We start from the raw sequence: 27337 nt of genomic DNA on the forward strand, positions 1-27337 counted from the left end.
ACTACTGGCCAATGCTCCGAGTCTTCAGCGGCACTTTGGTGCCGGGTCCTTCACTCGCTCCAGGTCTTCGGTGGCACTGAAGGACCTACCACCGAAGTGCCACCGAAGACCCGGAGCGAGCGAAGAACCCGCCATCGAAGTGCCGCTGAAGACCCGGAGTGCCGCCAGGTGAGTAAAAATTAAAAAGGCGCCTCTAGCCAGGGAAGGGATTCTCACTGGGCGTGGGGCCCGATTCGGGGGAATTGGTGGAATAGGACTTTAAAGCCAGCCCTGTCAAGAGGTCATGCCAGAGCTGCCTTCCCTGCATTTCTAGGTTGGGGATGGGGGTCCTGCTGTAGAACAGGTTGCAAATCACAGGGCTAGTATAACCAGGGTCAACGATAGCATCAAAATCCCAGGCAGGGAGAGGGAGCAAGCTCATACCAGCACCCAGCTTGGGCCACATGGCCCCAGGGCGGGGCAAACAGCAGGGTCACTTTCACTCTCCAGGGCGCCCTTCATTCAGCGTGACCTTTAACGTCAGCCGGCAGCACCACAGGCCAGCCTACCTGTACGCTTCCCTCCCACCACCGCGACCCCCGAGGCGCGCAGGGCAGGCGCGGGGCTTTCCCGGTGCCACAGCGCACCTCGGGGCGGTGAGAGCGGAGCGGAGCGGCACGGGCAGGCGGTGGCGGAGGAGGAGGAGGAGGAGGAGGCGGCAGCAGCAGGCGCTTGCTGCTGTTGCTCCCCGCACCAGGAGCCAGCCAGCCACGCACGCACCGGGAGGGGGAGGGGTGCGGCCGCCCCTACCTGCTGTGCCCGGGGGAGGCTCCATGTGGGGCTTCTCACTACAGCAACCGCCGCCACAACATAACCACTCCCGAGAGCCCACGCTCTGTGCGCAGGCGCAGAAGACTACGCGAAATCTGCAGGCCGCCGAGGCGCGGGGAGGGGGGGAGGGGCAGAGGAACCCAGAAGCGGGCGCTCGGAAGACAACTGGCCTCCAGCGGGGGCGCGGAGGGAGCGGAGCAGCGCGCGAGAGAGCGGCCGCGGGTAGACGCACGCGCCCTGGCGGGTGGAGGGAGGCGGGGAAGAGGGCGTGTGCGCCGGCACCTAGCCCGCGAGACGGGCGCAAGCGCCGGCCGCCCCCGAGGCGCAGAAGGCGGGTGCGGGGGCGCGGGCAGTGAGGAGGAGGAGGGCGGTGTCCGGAGCTAGGCGGTTGCTGTGCTCGGCTGAGGGAGACTCAGCCCCTTAGGAAGCCCGCCCAGTCCGAATCAGTAAAGTACAAGGGACTTGTGGCCTCGGTGGTGTCTTGGAGCGGGGTGTCGCTGAGTAATGCCTGGGCCTTAGGGAGCTGATCCCACGGACAGCCACCAATTCACCGCCTGACCCTGGACAAGTCACTTATCCTTCCTGTGCCTCGGTACCCCATCTCTACCCTGGGCATAATAACACAGCGCCCTGAGGGTGGCGATAGGGAGATGCCAGCTAGAGGGAGTCACTGAAGTGTGTTTAATTATTACCACTTATGACTAGTCAGTGTTTAAGGGATGTACCTGAGCACAAAGGCCTGGAAACACCCTCCCTGTTATTATTTAGTACCTGTACTATTAGGGCCTGGGGTCCCACTGTACTAAGCACTGGTCTCACAATGAAAAGAGAAAGGATCAGTGAGTTTACAGTTTAAGGATACGCTGAGCCATGGATGCACAGATGATGACAAGGAAATGGAGATGATCAAGATATGTCTCAAGCAGAGGTCAGAACCATTTTTGTATGCATTATAGCATAGGTGAGTTTTAAGGCGAGATTTGAGGTGGAGCATGTGCATATTTGAAGGGAATTCTTCCATGCATATGGGAAGGCATATAAAAATAGTACTAAAAGGCTTGTTGGAAAAATTAATTAATTAACCCTTACAAGAGCTCAAAAATTAGGTTATTTAAAAAGCATAGACAGTTGTTCAAACTCTCTATGTACCTTGTGTGGGCTGAGTTTGGCCCTGTGCGCCTTTTAAAAGTATCTTTGGGATAGTCCATAGTTTTTTGAGAGATGAATGATATTGACACAGTGGATAGCACACAAAACAAAAGTGATGCTAGGTTGTCTTCACAATCAGAATAATAGAATTGTAGGACTAAAAGGGACCTCACTAGTGTCAAAAACTGCTCTTTAGTTATTGTAAGCATGAGTTAGGATTGCCAACTTTTAGAGAATGAAATGTGGAACAATAAGTTGTTATAAAATATAACATTTAAGGGCAAGCATCGCCCAGACCCTAGAGCGTGCTGGAATTACGAGCTATCATTTTCCCAGGTCCTGCTTGTAGGCTGCTTACCTTCTATAGAGAAGCATGTGGTCAGAGTCTCAGCAGTTTAGAAAGTGCCTGCCTAAAACAAGGCAGGGTGAGCTGTGCCCCTCAGCCTTAGGGAGAAGCCTGCTTTGTGTGTCTCTGTTTTGGGTTGTTGTCTGTTATCAGTCTGAATTCTACACAACTTATTTTGCAACTTGCCAGCAAGAGTACTTTATGTTTTTGTCCAACTTCTCTATGCGTGGCATGAACGTAACACCCCCAACATTCAGAAAAATTAGATATTAGGGATACAGGGCAAGAGTTGAAACTTCAGGAATTGTTACAACATATAAAATCCTGGTCACTTAGAAAAAACAGGCCACTCTCCTTCCACCCCACGTGACCCCCACCCCACCCAATAGCAAATTGACCAATTGGCAGGAAAAAATACTATACAGTACTTGGGGAGTGCTGCAAAAGTGGATTTTCACTTAGCAACTTTTCCATTATTTTGCATGCTTATCCACATAGAAAGTCCAAGCTGAAGAACTATATTTCTGAAGGCTTTACATTTTGAAGCAAGCAGGAAATCTAAGCGTCTTCCCAACAAAAAGTTTCCAAAATAGATGCAGGTGAAGGATCATTTTTGTGACAACCTGTGTTTTCAGAGTTTTTGTTTTGTTTTATCTTTGCTGTGGAGGATCCAACCATTTCTATTTCTTTAAACATCCTAATTAGAGGCCCTGTGTGCTTCTGGAAGGGATCTGGGAGCAGGTGATTGGGAAATCATGTGGAAAAAATAGAACACAAGGTTAGGGTTATCTATTCTGAACATTAATGTTCATTAAGGAAAAAAAGATCTGAGGCATGGAACAGCTTATTTTTTTCCAGACCCACTTCATTGTCCTCTTATGAGAAATCAAGTCCTTTTATTTGGAAGTAGATTGTTTCAACTTTTGTTGCCACGTTGAGGATCAAATTCCTCATGCTTATGCATTCACAGTAATTAGCAGAGCATGAGGTAGACAGAATCTTCCAGCTGATTGCTCATGGCCTTGATGGTCTAGAGCATTTCTTTTAAGACTATTATGTGCCCTGACACTTTCTACATCCACAAATTTGAGCATAGTCCTTTAAGTTGACTAGAATAGACTTTTTCATATGTCTCTGTAAAATATGAATTTCCCGCCAAGAATGGTACAAACACCACCTTGCACTCAGAATCCCCCTGATGAGCCCAACTCCCTCTGCACCTGGACCACCCAGATTAGCCACCCGGATCCCCACTTGACTGAGCCCCAATCAGCTACACCTGGATTCCCCACCCCATTGAGCAGCACTTCCCCAGCATCTGAACCCACCCCCACTGAGCCACACACACCCAGACCCCCCTACCAACATCTACCCCCCCACACACCCAGACCCCACCACCACCGAGCCCCAACCACCTTCATCTGGACCCCCCTGCAGAGCCCCATTATTGTTGCACCCAGAACCCCCCAACAAGCCCGTGTGCATTCAGATTCCCCCACTGAGCTGCCCACACCCCGATTGCCGCACACAGAACCCTCTCAACCCACACCTGGATTCCCCCACATTAAGTCTCTCCACACCTGGATCCTGCCTTGCTGAGCCTACCTACCCACACAGAGTGGCAGGGCCCTGAGGTATTTCTAGGGCAGGAGGGTCCTTTCACTGTGTCAGAGTTGGGTGCAGCCTCACTGCTGAATCCATGTCCTGGGGAGGGGCAGAACTGCACAGTGATCTCCCACCTCTGCAGCCAGTGGTCTGTGCTCCCCAATTCCATGCTGGAGCCTCCACATTTATTTGACAAGTAACATTTGCAGAATTTTTAACATTTTTGGAACAGAATTTAAAATTTTTTGGTGCAAACTGCCCTCAGGAGTAAGCAGCTTTGCAGATATTTACCATGTGCTCCTTCCATGCATAAGGGACCAGTATAGGAGAAAATGTAAAAAGATGCTCAACAGAAAATTTGACAAATGAGCAGTCAAGATTGACATCACTTGTGGAGCAGAGTCATGGGGTTGACATCTCGATAGTGTATATGAGACAATAGGTTGAGGATTGGCCAGAAAGGGCCTTAAAAATGAAGACAAGTAGTTTGTTTTAACTGCAGCCAGTGGAGTGCAATGGTTGAAGCAATAAGCCAGGAACATGACAATTGCAGCAGCATTTTGAATGGGTGCTATAAGGCAATATGGCATTTCTCATGGTCAGAGAGGAGGAGGTAGCTATAATCATGACACAAGAGGATGAGGGCCTAGACAAGCATTTTAGCTGCCTAGACAGAGAGGAAAGGCCAGTCCTTTGAGATATTTGTAGGGAGAAGCAGCAAGGTTTAGATATGGCCTGGATGCAGGGGTCTAGAGAGAGGTCTGAGTCAAAGAGGATACCCAGGTTACAGGCCCAAGTGACCCAAAGGAGGGTGGTGATGTCCATAGTGACCAAGAAAAGCAAGATGGGGCAGGCTTAGGAGGAAAAGAATAAGAGCTCTGTTTTTAAGCATAAACAGATAAACTTGATATCCTCAGGCTGGTATCAGAAAGACAGACCAAAATGTTAATTTGGATAGGAGACAGGTGAATGTCCTACAGTTCAGTGGGTGGAAAGAAAACAGCTACATTATGTACACAGGCATGATTAAATGGTCACATCTACACTGCAAAAAGTGAGTGTGCTCAACTGGTTGCCAGAATCAACCACATGCCAGCCAGTGTCACCAGCAAGGATGAAACACTATTAGGTGCTATAATTAATTGAGTATTAACTATATTGTGTGTGGTCACAAACCATGCTTAGGGATAATGAGATGTCACTAACAGGCTCTGTACTGGTTAAGTTATAGCTTAGCCAAGGCTTTAGCAACATGTGACTTACCAGTTTTGGCTCAAAAAGCAATACAAAAACTGGAGCATGACAGGTGTATTATCCTCTAAGCTAAGTAGGTCAAATAACGGTTGCCAACTTCTGATGAACCAGATAAAGAACATAGTAAAAAGTTTCAGCACTACCCATGTTTGATAAAATCTGACTTGCAGTGAAACCCATATGAGCACCGATGATGATTCACATAATCAGGATTGGGGGAAGCTTTTAATTGAATCCATTGAGACACTTCACTAAAACATGAAAGTTAACTGAACTGTGATTATTTTTTCAGCATTTACAATATTTCCTGGTAGACAAATTAATTACAAGAAATTTGTGTGATTGATTAAAACATGATTGCTTTAGTGAAGGTCTTTTTCTTTTTAAGATAAGCACTGCTTAAAGGCTACTTGCTGATAACATCCAACTAAATATTTTTGGAAATGACAATAGGCTATGTCTTAATAATTGCATTCTGAATTCAAATAATCACCTCAGGTATACAAAAGTTATAAGATAATATTGTAATACTCCATTTCAGAATTATCACATCTAAATTCCCTACAAATACCCAATAGATCTTTTTGAATCACATGGCAAGGTGGCTCACATTGGAATTCTCTTATTAATTGTAATAATTGTCAACTGTACACTAGTAGTAACCCTAGCTGAAAATTTCCAACTGGTTCCTATTGTCTCCAGCTGGCACTTACATTTTGGATAAGTACATTGATCTATTGGTCCACTGATTGCTCATTTCTGTTGGAAGACTCATAGACCTTGGAGAGACCAGCAGAGACTAAAACAGCGGTTCTCAAACTGTGGGTCAGGAGCCCAAAGTGGGTTGGGACCCCATTTTAATGGGGTCACCAGGGCTGGTGTTTAGACTTGCTGGAGCCTGGGGCCAAAGCCCAAGTCTTGCAGCCTGGGGCCGAAGCCCGAGCCGCACCTCTCTGGGCCAAAGCCCAAAGACTTCAGCCCTGGGAGGTGGGGGGCTCGGGCTTTGGCTTCAGCCCTGGCTTGGACTTTGCAGAGGGGCTCCGGCAGGCTCAGGCTTCAGTCCTCCTTCCTGGGGTTGTGTAGTAATTTTTGTTGTCAAAAGGGGGTCATAGTGCAATGAAGCTTGAGAATCCCTGGACTAAAATAAACCAAAAGAGTCCAGTTGAAGGGTCTAATGGATTCTACTGGAATTTCCACTGTGGTAGGTTAAAGAGACATTGTTAATTTGAAAAAATCAGATTTTGGTTTGAAAATGTTGGCCCAACATTTTCAAAGTGTCTGGTTATTTTGGATTCCCTCATTCTTGTGTGCCCAATTTGAGACACCTTAGCAGAGATTGATTTTCAGAGTGTGTATACTCAGCACTTTCTGAAAGCTAGAGTGACCAGATGTCCCGATTTTATAGGGACAGTCCCGATTTTTGAGTCTTTTTCTTATATAGGCTCCTGTTACCCCCCAACCCCGTCCCGATTTTTCACATTAGCTGTCTGGTCACCCTATCTGAAACCAAGCCCCTTTTGGAAGCCTTTCAGCACCCAAATTCACTCACTATTTTGAAAACTTATGCTGTTGTACATACTAGAGTTACAAGTAACACCTAAAATTACCATAAAGAATTTAGCAAGAAAAAATATTTTTCTACAGGTTTTGTACTGTTTGACAGCACCCCATGTGTATTACTTTTTACTGTTTCTCCTATATAGTGAGTCAGTTTCTCTCTGTGTTAACAAGCTTTACAAAAAATAACAAGGGGACTGAAAAACACTTACAGTTTTTATTGTAAGGATTAAAAATATCAGTGCATCATATTTAGAGGATGAACTATTAGAAAATGGAATTTAAACAAAAATAAATGTGATGATGTCTCCTTAAATACTATAAATACAAAAAATCTACATTAATGGAAGAGATTTTATATGCTCAGCAGATGCTTTCCACAGCAACTGTAACTTCTCCCCACCATCAGCATAATGTTTGTAATAGTGTGATCCTAGTGTTTCAATTATACCAGGTGCTTGCAGTCAGATGTAAAGTTGCAAAGCATTATGATCCTTTGCTTTCACAAAATCAAAAATTCACGCAGTCACTTTCTGAAATGTAAATGTATGTAAAAGAAATTATGTATGAAAAGAAATAATTATCAAACAGCAAATTGCTATCTTGACAGTCTGATTGTATAGCTTAACAACTGTTAACCAAAAATTATTTCTGAATAGTTGCAGAACTTATCTTAAAACCGTTTTGTAATTTTCTTGCTTTTAGCGTGCATCCAAATGGTGACCTGCATTTCCGGTGTTTCAAACTACCTCATCAGCCCAGACTTCATGCTGGAAATTATCAGTAAAATTGACAACTCTTGCTAAGAGAGATCAGCACTATTCATTTGTATGGAGCTACTGGAACATTAGTAGGTAAGAAATTGTTTTGAAAATCATATTTGAAGTATATATTTTAAATGTAGTAAATAATTATTTGAGTGTGAATCCCCCAATGAGCTCTGCACACATGTGGAGCCCTGTTAAAAGCTGTAGGGTTCTAGCTGCATCAAACTCATATGTAAAGGTATTACAGTATGCTCCACTTAACTGGAACATACTTTTCCAGGAAAGCCGCTTAATTGGGAAATCTCCCAGGGAACTGATTTAAGATCAATGATACTTAATAGCACAACTGTTTTAACAGAGTCTCTATGGGGCAATGACTGCTGCTTAATAGCATTCGCCTGCTGGTGGTCTGACGGTGCTGAGGTCATCTGTCTCGTGGCACTCATCTATGGTAGGAAAATGTTTGCTAACACCAGTTTAGCTCCTTTGGTGGAGCAATGTTAGGAGCACTAGTATAGATAGGCAGCTGGCTGCTGCCCTGATTTTCAGCACTTTCGTGTGGATTACAGTGGGAAAAACCTGCTAATTTTCCCCATATGTTTGAGGAACAATGCTGTTCAAAAAGTTTGAGAAACTGCTTGAGATGACTGAAAAGTGCAGGTTTTAGGGTTTTTTCTAAACGTTACAAAGAAAAATATAGTCATAAATAGCTCTAGCTTGCAGTCATTTCTGTGTTTCTGTCTGAGATTCATATTGTCATTTGATTAGTTAATCACCCATTTTCTAAGGTGTGAATGTGTTTTCACACTTCTACCAAGACAGTGTTAACTATGAAACTATAGATAGCAATAGAGATTAATTATCTATTGCACAAGTCTCCACACCTTGTTCTTACCAGATAAAGGAAGAGAGAGTATATGTCTGTACACAGGTGTGATTTTTAAAAAACCCCAAATAACCCTGGTCAAATGAGTTCAAAAGAATATTTTCAAATGTCATCTCTTCAAAATGTAAACTATGTTTGACACCTTTGATCTTGTTTCATAAAATATTTGATTTCCAGTTAAAGGCTGTGATTCTTGACTAAGCCTACTTGTGTGAAGTATATCCACTCATAGGTGACATGTGAGGGAGCAAAATGAGAATTAACATTTAGTGGAATAAAAGAAGAATAATGGCTTCTCTCTTTTAAGGGAGGAAAAACCCCTGTGAAGCCACTCTAAAATTGCTCATGGGGCTATTGCACTTTCCCTCTGAGATTTCTGGAGATGCCCTTTTCAAAAAAAGAAAAAAGAGTTAGTAGCTAGTCTCTTATGCTGTCATGTCATGAAATATTTTACCCACCCAAATGAGCATAAATCCTAACCCAACTGCCTCTGGTTCTTGGAGGCCCACAAGTTCAGGGTCTTTACAGGAGAAATTGTTGTTAGTGGTGGAAGAAGTCAGATTTGAAGAGCTGGGTCTCCCTTGTCTGATTAAGCTGTAGTTAGGAGAAACAGGGTCACCCGACGTGAGAGCAGATGATCCGTTGTCACTGCAAGAAGTTGCTGTATGTGCCGAGGAATGGGTAAAAATGCTTTGTGGTTCCCTGAAGCCACTGACCTCTGTGTCTACCTGCTGCCCCGAATTCCAAAAGCAGCCCCTGTACTAGCCAGCCTTGTAGGCAGCACATGGGGAAGCAGCCTTCTGCTCATTTAGGGAGGTAGCCCAAAATAACAGTCAATTGTGTCAACCACCAGCAGATGTGATAAATGGGAGGCGGGAGATCAGTAAAAAAAAAAAAAAAAAAAAATACCCAGGGGAAATAGAAGGTCTACATCACCTGGGACATTGAGGATTACAGTAACTCCTCACTTAGTCATCCCAGTTAACGTTGTTTCGTTGTTACGTTGCTGATCAATTAGGGAACGTGCTCATTTAAAGTTGTGGAATGCTCCCTTCTAACGTTTGGCAGCCACCTGCTTTGTCCACTGCTTGCAGAAAGAGCAGCCCATTGCAGCTAGCTGGTGGGGGCTTGGAACCAGGGTGGACCGGCAGCCCCCCATCAGCTCCCCGCTCCCCTAAATTCCCTGTGCTGCAGCCGCCCAGCAGGCTAGCAATTGCAGCTATCCCTCCCCCACACTGCCATGTGCTGCTCCTGCCCTCTGCCTTGGAGCTGCTCCCCTAGTCTCCTGCTTGCTGTTTGCTAATGTCAGGGTGTCCCCCTCCCCTCTGCTCCTGCACCTTGCTTACCCCTTCTTCTCCATATAGAGCAGGGTGGGGACACCCACGGAGAGAGACAGAGAGTCTGAGGCAGCAGCTGCTGTCTCAACTACCTGATCCACTTAAAAAGACAATGCATTTAAGAGTGGGTCAGCTTACTTAAAGAGGCAGTGTGCATTTCTCTCTCCCTCCCACACACAAGGTGTGTGTCTGTCTCTGTCTGCTATGCTATCTCCCCTCCCCTCCATTCCTGCTGTCTTGTAGAGTGAGAGGCTACATTAACAAAAATGTGCTAGTTCATCATTTAGCACAGGGGTTCTCAAACTGGGGGTCGGGACTCCTCAGGGGGTCATGAGGTTATTACATGGGGGGTTGTGCACTGTCAGCCTCCACCCCAAACCCTGCTTTGCTTCCAGCATTTATGATGGTGTTAAATATATAAAACAGTATTTTTAATTTATGGGGGGGATCACACTCAGAGGCTTGCTGCGTGAAAGGGGTCACCAGTACAAAAATTTGAGAACCACTGATTTAGCAGCAAGGCATTCCCTGGGAAATATCCCACCCTCTTCCACCCTCTAACTTCACCACCTCAACCAAGCTTCACAATCATCATAGCTGTGAACAGTATTAAATTGTTTGTTTAAAACGTATACTGTGTGTATATCTATAACATATATAGTTTTTTGTCTGGTGAAAAAAATTTCCCTGAAACCTAGCCCCCCCCTATTTACATTAATTCTTATGGGGAAATTGGATTCACTTAACATTGTTTCGCTTAATCGCATTTTTCAGTAACGTAACTACAACGTTAAGTGAGGAGTTACTGTATAAGGGGGTCAGAAGCTTAAGAAGAAGTGAGGAATGCAGAGCTACCAGGTACATCATATGGGGTAAAGGAGAGAATAAGTTAGGATGTTGTGAATTAGGACATCTTGAGTGGGGGACAAAACAAGCATGGAGTGGAGTGGCCCTACAGAGTTCTGTAGGGGACCCATTTTGAATGTTTTCAGAAGCCCACCTGAATATTGTGTATCGGGGCATAACCAATTTAAATGAAACATCTAGTGTAATTGTTCTTAAATCATAGTCTGTGGTCCACCAGCACAGACAATGTCACAGAGAAGATATGGAACTCATGGGGGCTTAACCCCCATCTCCCCCCACCCCAGCCTACACCTAAGGAACAATCTGTCACTGGCTTTTGATTCCTTGACATTTCCCTCTTCATTTCAATATTTTCATATGTAACTTTAGCGCCCTCATGGCCAAGATGGAATCTGCTCTGCAGGCAGCTCTGGCCAAGAGAGAGTGCATGCAGGAATGCAGCAGGGAAAGTCTCTTCCACCGCAGGGGCACCTGTTCCAACCCCCCACTCCCCCCCCCCCCCCCCCCCCCAGTGAACACACAAGCACTGGAAGAGTACACTGAATATAGGAAAGGGAAATATTCATTCACAGAGGGATGAGGGGAAAAACAACAAGGGAAATATAGGGGGAGCAGTAAAACAGGGTTGCATTCAAAACAAGGCCCCACAGGCCCAGTGGTACCACAGTCTGAAAGGGCAGGCACCGAGCAATGTGTCTGCACACAGAGATCAAGAATCCTGGGCAAAGTTCCAGTCCAGTGGTGAGTCTTGGGTGCTCCTGGTCGTCTTTGGCACCAGTAAACTTTCCCCAACAAACCCCTCTGGTGCCCTCTTCTGGTACTCTTTGCAAAGCCACTCAGAGCAACAACCTCCCCACTTAATTAGCTAATAGCGTCCCTCCTTATTCCCAATGCAAAGTCACAAGCCCTAGTACTCACAGCCCCATGCAGCTCTGGGCAGAAGAGATACTAGGTCTGCCCTTCTTGGGCGATTCCTCCCTGGCACAGTGCTCCTCCTGACTCCTGTCCTGGGGTGTCCACGATCAGTCGCTCTGTCCCTCCCAGGTTTCAGGCACGTTCTTGGCTGCTTCGCTCTGCGATGGCCTGCTTGCTGCAGCCCTTCTGTCTGGAGCTCCTGACACACACCCTCTTGCTCTCCCCTCTCTCTCTGCTCCCCCTCACAGTTCCCAATTGTCATGTGGTAAATAAGCACCTCATCTTTCACAATAAGCCAAAAATCAAGCTAATCCCATTTCAAAACAAGGCAATCCCGAAGAACCCCAACACTCTATGTGACTAGATCCCCCCTCTGGTATGCAGTCTGGGACTGGCCCCACTGTGCACCCCGACACTCTCCCCCCTTTGCCCCTGCTTGCTGGGAGCCGATCAAAAAAAAAGAAGCAACAAGCTGTAACAGGCTACAAGTCAAACAAGCTACAAGCCAAAAACTAGCCAACAAGCAACTCACAAGCCAATTAAGCCAAAAACAAGCCCAATTTCTGCATTTTTTCCGTGGGTTTGGCATATCTGCACCCCCTCTCCCCAACAGCACTTCTTCCTTCTGGAACAATCAGCACTTCCCCCCTCAGGAAAAATATTTAAAGGGCTGTGCTCTCTGAACCCCAACAGGGTTACACATGTTTACCTCAATACTAGGGCATCCAGGAAAAAGGGGTAAAATTAAGATTTAAAAATTGTAGTAGTTCATTAATGCAAATGAGAGGAGGTCAGGCCACTACTAACCACTGTCTCTCCCCGCTCTGAAAAGAAACAAACCTAACCACCAACAATAATTTGATTTCCTCTGCTTACAAAAGAAATTGTTCTTCATAGTGAGGACTCTTGTTATACAAGTAATTAGAGCAATGATGGGTGAACCTCACTTTGTTTGGAGGTTCGTTTTGGAAATGTATCTGAACCGTTGTTGGAGCTCCAAACTTTTAGAATTTCCCTACTTCCTGCCCCTTATGCAGTCCCCAAACTTCTCCCATCTTACGACATGCTGTCATGTAATAGACCCCCTAGCCATTCCTTTATTTTGTTCTTTCCCAGGTGATAACACAACCTTGAAAGGGGCCAGTTTCTGATAAATATTTGTAGGCTCTTTCCTACAAATATTTATTCCTATCTGTCTGGCTGATCCACACCCCCTCAGTGTGATGGAGCCACTTAAATAAGAATCCACTGGCATCATCCATACTATTTCCCTTGTCAAGCCACTCCTCAAAAACCTCCTTTGTACTGGGACACCGAAAATCCCAGTGAAGCATAGATCTGAGGTACACACCATGGGCTCTGCACCCTTTCTGCAGTGGAACTGCTCTAATTTCTCTGGGTCAAGAATCTCTGTAATCATAGAGGTCGGTGCAGGGTACCGTCCTGAATGACTAACACAGGATATAGTGGCTCCTCCTTGAATGGAAAAAAACAGACACTACAGAGTTCATCAGCAACAAAACAAACACAGACTTTTTTAAAAGCAGTACATTCCTCTTTAGAGCTTTAAATTCTGTTTTATTGCTGAACAGTTTTCTGAGGATTATTTGCAGTTTATTTAGATGTATAATTAACATGGAGCCCCCATTGTCTGGAATAGTTGCTGTCCCTTGATTTTAATAATATTAATAATAATCTTTTCATCTGTAGATCTCTAAGTGCTTTACAAAGGAAGTAAGCACTGTTTTCCTCATTTTACAGATGGGTAAACTAGGAACAAAGAGTTTATAGTGAGTGACTTGTCCTTGGTCACATAGCATGTCAGTGGCAGAGGCAGAAATCAAATCTAGGCTGCTGCAATAGCAACTAGGCAATACCACCTCTCTATGTTTAAGACAGAAAAAGCCTAATTTAGTGTGATCTTGGCCATTGGATATGGTTCTGAAGAGTGGTTTACTATCCCTGGAAGAGATAAATGGTGGTGTAAATATCAGCTATCAGTAACAGAAAATAAACGTGATAAAACAGAAGCAACTCATTGGTTGATTGCAAGAGAATTTTGAGGAAGCTATCAGAGGTAAGTCCAGTGACTTGGTAATTTCAGTAATTGGATAGTTCTCTGATATATTCCTCAAAAGTCTCTTTCCTTCCATTATCTTGTGACTTCTTTTACATCAAGTGAATTTCTGGATGGATGAATGAATACAAATTTACACCATATCTTTTCCTAGTGTGTAGAACTTCAGGGAGCCTTTTATCTAGCAAATCTCCACTGTTATCCACATCTGATCTTACAGTAGGTTAGTGGTTGTGGCATCATATAATTCATCCTATGCACATCTCAGTAGATTTAATATTTGAAAAAAAGATATTGCTGTTTCCTTCATTCTTATCATCAAAAGAACAATCTATGGTTTGGTTTCCCTTGTTCATTTATTTATTTATTTATTCATTTGATTAGATATACTCACTGCATCTTATGTGTTCCAAATTTAACCCGACACCGAGATAGAAAAGTAACAAACAGGATGTGAGCAGGGGAAGACTCTTTTCCTACCGTGGTTGATCAAAACATGTTGTTTTTATAAAGCCTTCCCTCCCGCCTCTATTTTCTTTGGGTGTATAAAAAAGTGATACAACAATAACAATAACCTATTTTCTTCACATTCACCAGTCTGGAAAATTCAGTCTGACTTAAATTCAGCATCTTTCTGCCAATGACCCTTTGCTGACCAGCAATAATTTCTGCATGTTTGCTTACTAGAACATAAAACTCATCAAGAGACAGTACTGATAATCATAAAACCACATCATTTTAGTCACAGCTAGGCAAAATAATTTCTGCTTCTGTGTACTTCTCTGTTGAGCAGAACATTTCAACCATTGCTTTTGAAATGAACCTATTGGGGTTTCACTGGCTAGGATGTTTTATATTCTGCATACCTAAGGCCCCATTTTCAGTAAGATACTGAAGCACTCTACTCATGTGCTTAAAGCTAATGTTATTGAAGTCAATGAGACTCCTCATGAGCCTAAAGCTAGCCAACTGTTTAAGTACCTTGCTGAACTGGGGACTAAATTCCCCCTGTATCTTCAGCTGAATATGGTTTGTATTTTTTCTCATCTCAACATTTTGTTTAGTGTTGCCCTGTGCTGTTAAAACTGCTGCTGTGTTCCACTCTAGCAGCTGCTGCATTTGAGTAATAAGTAAAGTGATCCATGATACAGATGTGCCTGAGCTGTTAAACTCAGATCGGAATCTGTATTTCCTCAGAGTATTGGGCCCATTTCTAATTACTAACTTCATAAGGATGTTCTGAAAATTAATATAGGTGCTATGTAAGCCCAATTATTATTTTTTTTACTGTCTTTATTTGTTGTTAGTAATGTTGTAAACTATGGTACTGTTTGAAAAAACAGATATCAAGATACTGTTCAGATTACATTTAACTGTATCTAAAAATTCAAAGCTTCTTTGGGGCCCAAGGACCTCTAGGTTATAAGCCTTTAGATTTATTTTATTAGTAGTAGTATTTATTACTTTATTTATTTATTTCTAAAGAAAGCTCAGACAAATTAAGCTGTTTTGCCTTCTTACTTTCTTTGCCTTCTTACCTTAGCCCAGGGGTAGCCAATCTGTGGCTCTGGAGCCACATGCAGCTCTTCAGAAGTTAATATGCGGCTCCTTGTATAGGCAACAACTCTGGGGCTGGAGCTACAGGCACCAACTTTCCAGTGTGCCAGGGGGTGCTCACTGCTCAACCCCTGGCTCTGCCGCAGGCCCTGCTCCTACTTCACCCCTTCCCGCCCCCTCCTCTGAGCCTGCCATGCCCTTGCTCCTCCCTCCCTCCCCCTGAGCCTCCTGCATACTGTGAAACAGCTGATCAGGAGGTGCGGGGAGGGAAGGGAAGGCGCTGATCAGTGGGGCTGCCGGGTGGGAGGCGCTGGGAGCAGTGGGCGGGGGGAGCTGATGGGGTCTGCTGGCGTATTACTGTGGCTCTTTGGCAACGTCCATTGGTAAATTCTGGCTCCTTCTCAGGCTCAGGTTGTCCACCCCTGCCGTAGCCCATTAAGTACATATTGCATTATTAAGAGCTTAATCCAAAGCCCAAAAGAACTCAATGGAAAAATTCCCATTGATTTCAGTGGGCTTTAAGTAAGGTCTTAAGATCCCAGCTACTGTAATGCTTAAATCACAGTTACATTCTTTAATTCATCATGTGTTTTGCTTTAAATGGGTAAAGGGTAAATTCCACTTCTACTTCTACCCAGAACTGACCTGTGTATCAGGAAGCGTAGTTGAATGAAGCTGACTAAAATCAATACTGTTTGGAAATCCTTGTAGGAATTATTGAAAGAATATTATGAGGTTTTGGAACTGCCCAAACAGTTTTGTATCTTGAGTCATGGTGACAAAAACTTAATCTGTGACAAATAAGGGGGATAAGTAAAGATACTGTGACTTGGTGTCTCTCAGTAAATAAACAGTACTTAAATAGGAGTGGAAAAGTGATGGTATGCTCAAAATGTTCTCCTTTTTAGCCAACTAGCAGCATTGTGAAGGCTGAAGATTTGACATAGATACTAATGCACTTCAGCTTTCATCATTTCAATCACTATATGTTATAATTAATGTATTTATTTATTTGTATTGTGGTATTGACTGCAGTAAGGGATCAAGGCCCCTTTTCGCTATGCACAAAAGAACATCTCTTTTCCAAAGAGCTTAGTTTAATCATGTAACAAGATACAATGGAGTTAAACGAATGGAAAGGAGGGCAAGGTAACACTAAAATTATCATATTTGGTATAATAAGGAGCAATCACAGTATACCCACTGCCTAGCTATTGTTATATCATATATATGTTTGAAGGTGTAATTAGCCCTCCTTTTTTCCCCTCCACACCACAGAATGGAAAGGAGCATAGGACCCAAAGTTCTGTCATTTAAAAGTGATGTGTACCGGAAAAAAATAATTGAGCATTTGCCCTTTTTTGCTCTTGATGTATAACTGAGGCTTTGCTTTTTTTGACATGTTTTTACGTGAAAGAGCTAAGAGAATGAAAATTAAGAGGGGAAGAGATTTTCAGTCTAACTAAAAGTATTGGACTATTTATATTTTTTTTCTTGTTTTTTTTTTAAATTAATTACTATAACTAATTAATATTCTAGAGAAAGGAAAGCTCAACCCCTTCAGTGAAGATGTTAGAGCTGATAATAACATCTCCAAGACCTATCACAGATTCTTCAGCAAAATTAGGGAAGACCAAATTTGATATTCCTGATAATTTGAAGGTAAAAAACAAGCAGGGGAGGGAAACAAAAAAAAATTACAACAAACCAAACAAACAATCCCCCTCTTAGTGTTTATCCTTTGTATGCAGCATAAAGAAGTAAAGAAGAGCATGAGCTCAATTTTTAAAAACTCCTTCTCAATTCAACTTTAAGAGAAGTCTGTATTGTACTAAATCCACTGCACATGATAAATCAGTTTTTCCTGAGCGCTGTCTTCTACAACACAAACATATAAATCTCTTTCAGTATCTTAATTTGTATTCAGATAAGTACCAAAAGGACTGATTGCAGTGTGATGAATCAATTCCCTTGATGAGACCTAAGCTGCAGAATGGGGAAGCTGATGCCTGAATTTCATCAGTGTCTGATATGTAACATCAGATTATGGGTAACATCTAGATTCTAACCCCTATGTTTTTTAAAAGTGACATTTGGCTTTGTAACCAAGTAACTCCCTTTCACTTTAGGGGGAGTTACCTAACTCATCACAGCTTTGAAAGTTTAGGAGTAGGGGCTCTGTTCTGAGAATACTTTCTCTGTGTACATGCCAATAAACTAGAGGGTTAGGGAATGGAAAGTAGTCTTGGGGCATTGGTGTCCCAAGTCATAAAAAACATGGTAAAAATAATGGAAAAAACTCAGACCTTTTGATGAAATCAAACTGCCTTTGCAGAATCACACTTCTAAATATATTTTTGAAGATGGTTTGGGGGTTCTTTTCAGTACCGAAGTGCTGTTTCCCACTTTTCTTTTGTGCTCAGGTTTCTAATTTTTCATTCCACAAATATTATGTGACAATTTTGTGGAATACCTTGCCACTATATATTTTCTTTCACCAAAACTTCTGTAGTCTTATATTTGTCAGTGCTTTACCCTCCATTACAAGCCTCATAGTCTGGCCCTTTTTGTCCTTGCTTTTTACATTGTGTCAAATTCAAAGAAAGTGTAAACCTATACATCAGTAAGTCAGTGGTGTTCAGGCTCAATGCTTTATCTTATGCTTTATTACAGTCTCTTGGCAATTATTTTTCCTGCTATCACCCCACCTTTCCACCCTTGTCATGTTGATTACACTAATTTACACCTGCAGTGATTTACCAATGTAAAACTTACACCACAATTTACATCTTCTCTGAATTTTCCATATTTGTTGTCCTCCTTCGCCATCCTTTATAGCAGGAGTGGCCAAACTTACTGACCCTCCAAGATACATACAGTAATTTTCAGACGTTCGAGAGCTGCAAGACTTGCACAACCTGTCCCACGGGGCAGCGCCTGCCAGGGTGTGGGACTTCTGCCCTGATGACCATCCACAGGGCTAAAGTCCTTAGACCCCCCCACCTTCCCTGCAGGGCAGAAGCCCTTAGTCCCACCCACTGCAGGGCAGAAGCCCCGAGTGCCCCCTGCCCAGTTTTGTAGGCGGAGAATCATGGTGGAGAGTGTATGGGGGACACTGGGAGCCGCACTTTAACTGTAAGAGCCACGTGAGACTCACAAGCCACAGTTTGGCCACACCTGCTTTATAGGCTTGTAGATGTCATAAGATTTTAAACAAAGGAATGGATTTCCAAAAGTGCACATGCACAACCCCTGATCTGCATGGGTATATAAGGATGTATGCATGCAAATAAGGTTGTATCAATGCATTGGAGTTTCTGCTTATGTACTTTTTCTCACTTGCTTTTGAAAATCTGGTCCAGTGCAGAGGCATAGACAACATTTTTTTTTTTATGGGGAGAGGGGATAGAGTTAAAAAATAATAAAATGATAGCTGTTGAATATTCCTTTAGTGATGATTAAATTTGTCCACTTTCCATAAGATGAGATAAATAAGCTTCTGTTCCAAGATCAGTGTATTTTTTCTTTCTTAATGCCATCCCTACATTTTGGGGGGACTAAAGTCCCCGCCCAACCCCACTGTTGTCTACACCCATGCATTGTGTGTCCAGCTCTTCACCTTCACATACACCTGCGTTCTCACTCACCCATTATGATGGAGTATATCAGGTCTTCGTGGCCCCTTGCTTGAAGCCCCACTGTTCTGCTGCACCCCAGTCCAGGAAACAATTATGTGTGAAGAAAAGAGGAGCCATTTTGAAAACTAGCAAGATATGGTTGTCCAGTAGCCAGAAGGGCTGGGGACCAGCAACAGCCAATCGAGCCCTAGCATACCGAAATAAAAGGAGCTGCATGCTGCCAGTGAGTCAGTTCTTAGCTGGAGCCAGAGGAGTGAAGAGGGAGCTCCCTACGCTGTAGCAGGCTGAGCAAGCACCTATACCTGGCCACCTTCAGTGGCAGAGACTTGGAGCAGGTCTACACTATGGGGGAAAATCGATATAAGATACTTCGACTTCAGCTACGTTATTCATGTAGCTGAAGTTGCGTATCTGATATCGAATTACTTACCGTCCTCACGGCGCGGGATCGACATCCGTGGCTCCCCATGTCGACTCCGCTACCGCCGTTCGCATTGGTGGAGTTACGGAGTCGACAGGAGCGCGTTTGGGGATCGATATATCGCGTCTAGATGAGATGTGATATATCGATCCCCGAGAAATCGATTGCTACCCACCGATACGGCGGGTAGTGAAGACGTACCCTAAGAAGGGGGACCCCTGCTGTTTCTATCCCAGAGAGAAAATTTAACCCATAAAGGATAAGAGATTATTTTGTTTATAATTGATCATGAAGGGCAAGGAACAGTTTAAGGTTTTGCTAGTTATACTCCGGAAAGGGTTTTGGATTGTGTGACCTGGTGGAAGGCTGAGTCACAGAAGACCCACAGAGGCTTGCTGACAGCCTGCAGGAAGTGTTGGTAGCCAAAGAGAATGACAGCACTGCAACTGGATGGCAAGGGTGTAATCAAGAGGTAAGTGAAACCCACCATGCCCATTTACTCACAACTTGCTTATTACGCCCCCCCTCCCCAAAATCCTAATATGTCAAAAAGTTATTAACATGTAATAATTATACACATTAATACAAAGTTACCATAGACAATAAAGGGGAAGGGATGCAGATCAGGATAAGTAAAAAACACATCAGAGATCTTCTGACCAATTTGAATGAATTCAGATCAGCAAGGCCGGAGGCTATTTGCCCAAGGGTACTGGAAGAATTATCTGAAGAAATCTCAGAGCCGCTGGCAATAATATTTACAAACTCAATGGATGACAGGAGAGGTCCCAGAAGACTGGAGAGGGACTAACATAGTGCCCATCTTAAAAAGGGGGGAAAGGAGAAGATGTGAAACTACAGACCAGTCAACCTGACAACCTGGGAAGCTACTAGAGCAATGTATAAAATATTCAATTTGCGAATACCTGGAGGATGAAGGGGTAATCACTAGCAGCCAGCATGGATTTACCAAGAACAAATCATGCCAGACCAGCTTGATTTCCTTCTTTCACGGGGTAACTGATTTGGTGGATAAGGGGAATGCGGTGGACATAATATACCTGGACTACAGCAAGGCTTTTGACACAGTGCCACATGACATTCCGATAAGCTGGGGAAATGCAAGCTCAACAGAACTACCATTAAGCGGATACATTATTGGTTAAACAAGTGCAAAGAAAGAGTAACTATTAATGGAATAATATCAAGTTGGAGGGAGGTCTCAAGTGGAGTTCCACAGGGATCTGTTCTGGGTCTGGTCTTGTTTAATATCTTCATTAATGACTTGGTATAGGTATAGAGAGCATACTGATCAAGTTTGCAGATGACACAAAGCTAGGGGGATTGCCAGTACTTTGGAGGATAGAGCTAAAATTCAGAGGGATCTAGATAAATTGGAAAACTGGACTATAGACAACCAAATGAAATTCAACGAAGACAAATGTAAAGTGCTACACTTAGGGAAGAAAAACCAAATGTACAAATACAGAATGGGGGAAAACTGGCTTGGCTAAGAAGGATCTGGGAGTTCTGGTGGATCACAACTTCCAGGCGAGTCAGCAATGTGATACTGTTGCAAAAAAAGCAAATGCAATTTTAAGTGGCATTAACAGAGGTACAAGTCACGGATGGTGATAGTACCGCTCTACTCTGTGCTAGTAAGGCTGCAGCTGGAGTACTGTGTCCAATTTCGGTCACCAATGTGTAGAAAGGATCCAGAGGCAAGCAACAAAGATGATCAAAGGGCTGGAATGTAAGCCATATGAGCAAAGGCTGAAAGAACTGGGTACCTTTAATTTGGAAAAGAGGAGATTAAGAGGGAATTAATAGCAGTCTTTAGATATTTGAAAGGCTGCCATAAAAAAGATGGAGAAAAGTTGTTCTCTTTAGTCACAGAGGGCACAACAAGAGGCAATGGGTTCAAACTGCAGCATAGCCAATTTAGATTATATCTCAGGAAAAGCTTCCTAACTGTAAGAACAGAAGGGTAATGGAACAGACTGCTTCAGGAGAGTATGAAGGCTTCTTCATTGGAGTTTTTCAAAAGGAGGCTGGATCGCCATCTGTCTTGGATGGCTTAGAAATAACAAATCCTGCATCTTGGTAGGTATTTGGCTGGATGATTGTTGTGGTCCCTGCTAACTCTATGATTCTATGAATATCACAGAATCTGGACACTCGTGTCAGTGATGGCAAAATTTGTCCTTAGTTCTACCGCAAATAAAAACCAACATACTGCTATTCTTTTATTCCTTGAGCTGATTGGAAAATGTCAGATGTTTTGACAAAAAATGGGAAATATTTCCATGTAACTTTTTGAGGATTTTTCTTCATTTACATAAAAGAGAAATATACACTATTTTAAAAAAATCCGCATTTAGGGCCAGATTGTTGTACCCTGAGGCACACTGAACAGCACCTGGCTCCACAAAGTGGCCCTCTGAATTCAGTTAGACTATTTGTGGAGTATAGTGCTACTCAGTGGGAGTAAGAGAATTAGAATCTAGTTCATAGTAGGACCAACTTAAATGAAGAGGAAGAGGTTTGTTGCATACTTTTTTTTAATAAAGGTGCAACTAACTGCTACAACACACCTCTGATTCAGGCCCCATTTATTCCCAAAATCTTTTTGACAAGAGTAAGCATATTAAAGATGTCCTAAAACCAAAAATCCCAGCTTCTGGTTCCCTCACATGTCACTTAAAACTAGAATAAACAGTACTTAGCTGAATTTAAAATAACCTGTTTTTTTAACAAACATGCACATCCGCTCAAAGGAAAATACTTATAACATTAAACATTATTTACATTAAATTAGACTTTAGCCTTAGTTCTGATTGCTTTAAACTCAACTGGAACATCATGAATTTCCAGACATAACTGTTTTTCTACCACTGGAACATAAACTAGCCATTTTATTGCTCAAGTTAAATACAGTAGACAAAGTTCAAAGTCCTTCTTTGAGCCCAGATATTTCACATGTGGAAAATAATGTCCATAGGTAATTCTTAAGGCATCACTATTAGTTGTAATTTAGCTCTCTGGGCACAGCAGCAGTGCAGTGCACAGCCATCTGGAAGTCCTGAACACAAATCAGATTAGGCCACTGCAGATTTCCAGCCAGTGAGATCTGGTTCCATCGCAGAGGTGACATTCTCAGTCCCTGGAGAGGGGGGACACAAATGGTACATTAAAGACACCTCCTAATGGCTACTCTGTGAACCAGCCCTAGAAAGCAGCTGCGGAGAATGCTGCTCACCAACCTGCCAAGCTGGAGATGTGGTACTATGGCAGCAGAGAGCCTGGGAGGAAGAAAGTGCGAGCTCTGATAAAAGGGGCAGAACCTCAGTGGCAGGGTCATTGGCAGGTTAGGGAATATGTAACAGAGCAGCTGTTGGATATATAATGATAGTTACCACAACAGTGGCTTTGGTTGCTGGCAGCATGGCTACTAAAGGGCAGTAATATATGGGCTACTCTGATCAGATATTCAGTGAGGGGGGAAAATGAACTTCTTATCATTCAAGTCCTTGTGGGTCCTGCAAAGAGAACAAAAGGATACAGTTATTAAAAGAACTATCAGTGGCTGCTGACTTGCCTAACAATAAGCATTAGATAAATATGGTGCTATTAAGGTGAAACTATCACATTTGTTTTGATAAACCAATAGTGCCCAATAAAGCAGTTCAGTATGTAGCAATGCTGATTTATGAGGAGTGTCAGGATTCTGAAAACAAAGAGGTGGTAAGCATTCTTTTGTATGTTGAGCTTGGGGGTTCCCCAGGAGACATCATCCAAGATAGAATTTCCCTGGAGATGGCAAGGAGCTGCTGCATGAAGTGGGAGGGAACAAAGGGAAAAAAACTTTCCACTCCACTCTTTTGATCAGTACAGGTGAACGTGGATTGTGCTCCAAGAGCAACCACCTGGCCTGCTGACCACACCCTGGCGCTGATCAATGGGTGGTTGGAGTAAATCATCCTCCATCACTTCTCCCAGGGCAGCAGGAACATACACCTCTACTGGGAAGTTACATGGAGGCCATAGTAGGTTGGGATTGATTAGACTCCAGCCCCGTGCTGGGAATGTATAAAGCACTTGAGGCTCCTGTACCAGAGAGCAGAAAATCTAACAGTTGCTGTAGGAGGGCTAATCATACATGCACCTTCAACAGTGAGCTGGAACAGGTCATGTCAAGACATTCAGTGACATGGCTCATCAGTCATGACCCCCTCCTCAGCACCACTGGTTCATTGTCTATCAGGATGCCAACGAGGGCCAGGGCAAGGAGGCAGCAGGGACTGCAGAGGATGCAGAACGTGGTTTTGCATCTCGGCCTTGAGGAACTGGTTGAAACTCCCCAGTTATCCTGAGGAGGCCCCTAAGCCACAGCAGGAACCAAAACCCCAGGCTGGTAAGTACAAAAGGACCCCCACCCTCCCTGAAAATATCCCCTCTTGCTTTGGCACTACATTCCTGATTTTAAGATCCCTGGGGCATGGATAAACAGTGCCACGTCCCTTTGCAGTGGAGAGGTGAGGATTTTGTGGTGCTGATCTAAAACTTCAGAGAATGAAATAAGGTTGTAATGTCTCTTTCTTTCCCTGTCATTGCACTGTTGTTAGGCAGGCACAGGGGCAGGATTTTCTCATGATGCTGGGAGTGGGTGGGTGATTTTTGTGGGTCACATCTCCCTTTACGTGGAAACTCTGTATGTGAGTTGAGAATGTAATAAATTTCCAGTCAAATTGCCTCCCAGTCCTGTAAGCATATTTCAGCAAATTTTTGGTGTATCAGCAACTCCAGCTGGGTCTTGAGGTTCAATGGAAGTGCAAATTTGATTGGTCATAAGAACATAACAGCTGCCATACTGGGTCAGACCATGGTCCATCTTGCCTTGTATCCTGTCTCTGACAGGCCTCTATCAGAGCTTCAGTGGGTGTGTACAGAACAGGGCAATTATGGAGTGATCCACCTCTGTCTTCCACTCATGGCTTCTAATAGTCAGAGGTTTAGGGTCATCCTGAATCAAGGGGTTGCATCCCAGACCATCTTGGCTAACCTATCCTCCATGAACTTTTCTAGTTCTTTTTTGAACCCAGTAATGCTGTTTGGCATCACAACATCCCATGACAATGAGTTCCACGGCTTAGTTGTGCATTGTGTGAAAAAGTTATTTTTCTTGTTTATATTAAACCTGCTGAGTGATCCCTCATTTTTGTATTGTGTGAAAGGGTAAATAACACTTCTCTATTGACTTTTTACAAACCATTCATGATTTTATAGTCCTCTAAGATGACCAGCCCTGATGTTTTTAGCCTCTCCTTGTATGGAAGCTTTTTTAATACCTCTGATCATTTTCGTTTCATTCAATCTTTTCCAATTCCACTATATCAGAGGTCCCAAACTGTGGGGCGCACCCCCCCCAGGGGGGTATGGAGGAACATTTGGGGGACATAGCTGGGGCCTAGGCCAGCCCCAACGGGGTGGGGAGGGAGCACCACCAAGTTCTGCTCCTGCCCCAGCCCTGGCTGCCGACCTCGGCCCCAGCACTTGCTGCCAACCTTGCCCCCTGACCTTCACTTCACTCCCCTCCCCCCTGCCCCAGCCTCGGGCCCCGGCCTTACTCCTGTTCATGTCTCACCCTCCCCCCACACACACACACTCCAGGAGCCATGGACAGAGGTAAGCGGGGCACAAGATAAAACGTTTGGGGACCACAGCACTATATCCTTTTTGAGATCCAGTAACCAGAACTGGACACAGTATTTAAGTGTAAGTGCACCATGGATTTATATAATAGGATTATGATATTTTCTCTTATATTCTATCCCTTTCCTATTAGTTCCTAATGCACTGTTAGCCTTTTGACCACTGCTTCTCATTTGAGCAGAAGTTTTCAGAGAATTATCCATGACTCCAAGATCTCTTTCTTGGGTGGTAATAGCTAATGTAGAATCTGTCTGTCTGTCTGTCTATCTATCTATCGTTGAGATTATTTTTTTCCAATGTGTATAACTTTGCACTTATCAACATTGAATTTCATCTGGCTCCAGGCATCAGCATGCCAAGCACGTGCTTGGAGCGGCAAGCCACTGGGGGCGCTCTGTTGGTCGCTGCGAGGGTGGCAGGCAGGCTGCCTTTGGCAGCTTGCCTGCGGAGGGTCCACTGGTCCCGCGGCTTCAGCGGACCTCCCGCAGGCGTGCCTGCAGAGGGTCCGCGGGCAAGCCACCGAAGGCAGCCTGCCTGCCGTGCTTGGGGCGGCAAAATGCCTAGAGCCGCCCCTGCCTATTACACAGTTTTGTGAGATCCCTCTGCAACTCCTTGTAGCCTGCTTTGGACTTAACTATCTAGAATAATTTTATATCATCTGCAAACTTTGCCGCCTCACTGTTTACCCCCTTTTCCAGAGCATTAATGAACATGTTGGAACAGCAAAGGTCCCAATACAGATCCTTGGGCGACCCTGCTGTTCACATCTCTTCATTGTGACAACTGACCATTTATTCCTACCCTTTGTTTACTATCTTTCAACCAGCTACTGATCCATGAGAGGACCTTCCCTCTTATCCCATGGCCACATAGGGTACACATACACAGCATGGCAGCAAGTAGAGTCCTGGTCAGCTGTTTTGGTATAGGGCTAAAAATAGCAGTATAGATGTTCCCACTTGGGCAGGACTCAGTGAAGATGGTTTATACCATCTGGTCCTGATAACTTATTACTATTTAGTTTATCAGTTTATTCTAAAACCTGTTTTACTGACGCATCAATCTGGATGGTACTTCAGATTTGTCACCCAAAAACAATAGCTCTAATGTGGGAATCTCTCCCACATCCTCTGCAGTGAAGACTGATGCAAAAAAATCATTTGGCTTCTCTGCAATGGCCTTGTCTTCCTTGAGTGCTCCTTTAATGCCTTTATTATCTGGTAGCCCTGCTGCCTTGTGGCAGACTTCCAGCTTTTCATGTACTTAAAAAAAAAAAAATTACTGTTAATTTATTTCTTGGCCTACCTTATTTTTACATGTTACTTTCCAGAGTTTGTTTTTCTTCCTATTTTCCTCATTAGGATTTGACTTCCTGATTTTAAAGGATGCCTTTTTGCCTGTAATGACCCCCATTGCTCTGCTCTTTCGACATGGTGGCATTCTTTTTGTCCTTCTATTGATTGCTTTGGTCCAAACCCCTCCATTCATCATTATTAAGAGGGGTGATGATTAGCGGAAACATCTCTCTGGCATCCACCGCTGAATATCCTCCACTCTTTTCCATTCTGGTATCTTGAAAATATATGTTCTCCAAATGTTGGCCAGCCTTTAAAGAAGAAATTGCAAGCTGGTATCATAGACCCTGGAAAGAACTGCCACCCCCTATGTAATACAATGAACAGTTACAATTTTTAAAAACCTGAGTACATTTATCTTATCATTAATATCCTCTGATCCTTCCCCACGGGCTGCAAAAGTTGTCCAAAAACCAAGGCTAGTCTAACAGTCACACTGTTGAAAAACTGAAAAGTTTCAAAACTTTTACAGCAAAGTGGTTATCAGAGGGGATTTCTTGGCTTCTTCCAAAGGAAAAAAATATATAAAGCTACCCTTGTCTTTGAATTGACAGGACCTTCAGCTCCTGAGAGGGAAACCTTTCCATTGGGAGGACAGTAGCAACACCCCACAGACAGAGGCAGACAGAGAAGAATCCTGGAGGATCTGCTCATTGCATGGGGGAATCTGCTCATTGCACAGGAGGAACCAGGATCCGTTTGAATTCTTCAGGGAAAGGAGGATTCAGGAAGAGACACTGATGAAATGGTTCCTGAAGCAAGAGGCGCGTCTTAGGGAATGGGAGCCTTCCCTAATGGAGAGGCTCATAGAACTGGTGGCCAAACAAGTTGGGAGTCTACCTGCTGTCATGACAACTACACCTGTTAATGAACTGCCATTACTACCACCATCTGCTCCTCCTCTGTCTGCTGCCAAGGGCACTGCCGAGGTGAAGGAGCCAACACTCCCAACTGACTGGGAGGAGAACATGGAGCCCGCAGTACTCCCCAGATCAGACGTTCCGCTGATGCCCAACACTCTTTGCTGGGGGGGCCTCCCTGAGCTCCCAGGCAGGGAACAGTGAGCCTGAGGAAGTCTCTGAAT

At 43.9% G+C, this 27337-nt stretch overlaps 1 protein-coding gene and 1 long non-coding RNA gene across 2 annotated transcripts in view; one reads left to right on the forward strand and one right to left on the reverse strand.

The window, feature by feature from the left end:
- Positions 1-983, reverse strand: part of CMC1 (C-X9-C motif containing 1) — a 72007-nt gene extending 71024 nt beyond the window's left edge. Inside the window, exon 1 of the mRNA XM_045007277.1 lies at positions 790-983. Within this exon, the coding sequence (XP_044863212.1) occupies positions 790-814 (25 nt within the window). The 5' untranslated portion in view covers positions 815-983. The remainder of the gene's footprint in view (positions 1-789) is intronic.
- A 138-nt stretch (positions 984-1121) lies between these two features.
- On the forward strand, positions 1122-27337 carry LOC123364830. The gene is made up of 3 exons (XR_006577294.1): positions 1122-1738; positions 7427-7575; positions 26808-27337. It is a non-coding gene; the product is annotated as an uncharacterized LOC123364830 (long non-coding RNA).

The sequence above is a fragment of the Mauremys mutica genome, chromosome 2 (assembly GCF_020497125.1).
Source record: "Mauremys mutica isolate MM-2020 ecotype Southern chromosome 2, ASM2049712v1, whole genome shotgun sequence".
Lineage (NCBI taxonomy): Eukaryota > Metazoa > Chordata > Testudines > Geoemydidae > Mauremys > Mauremys mutica.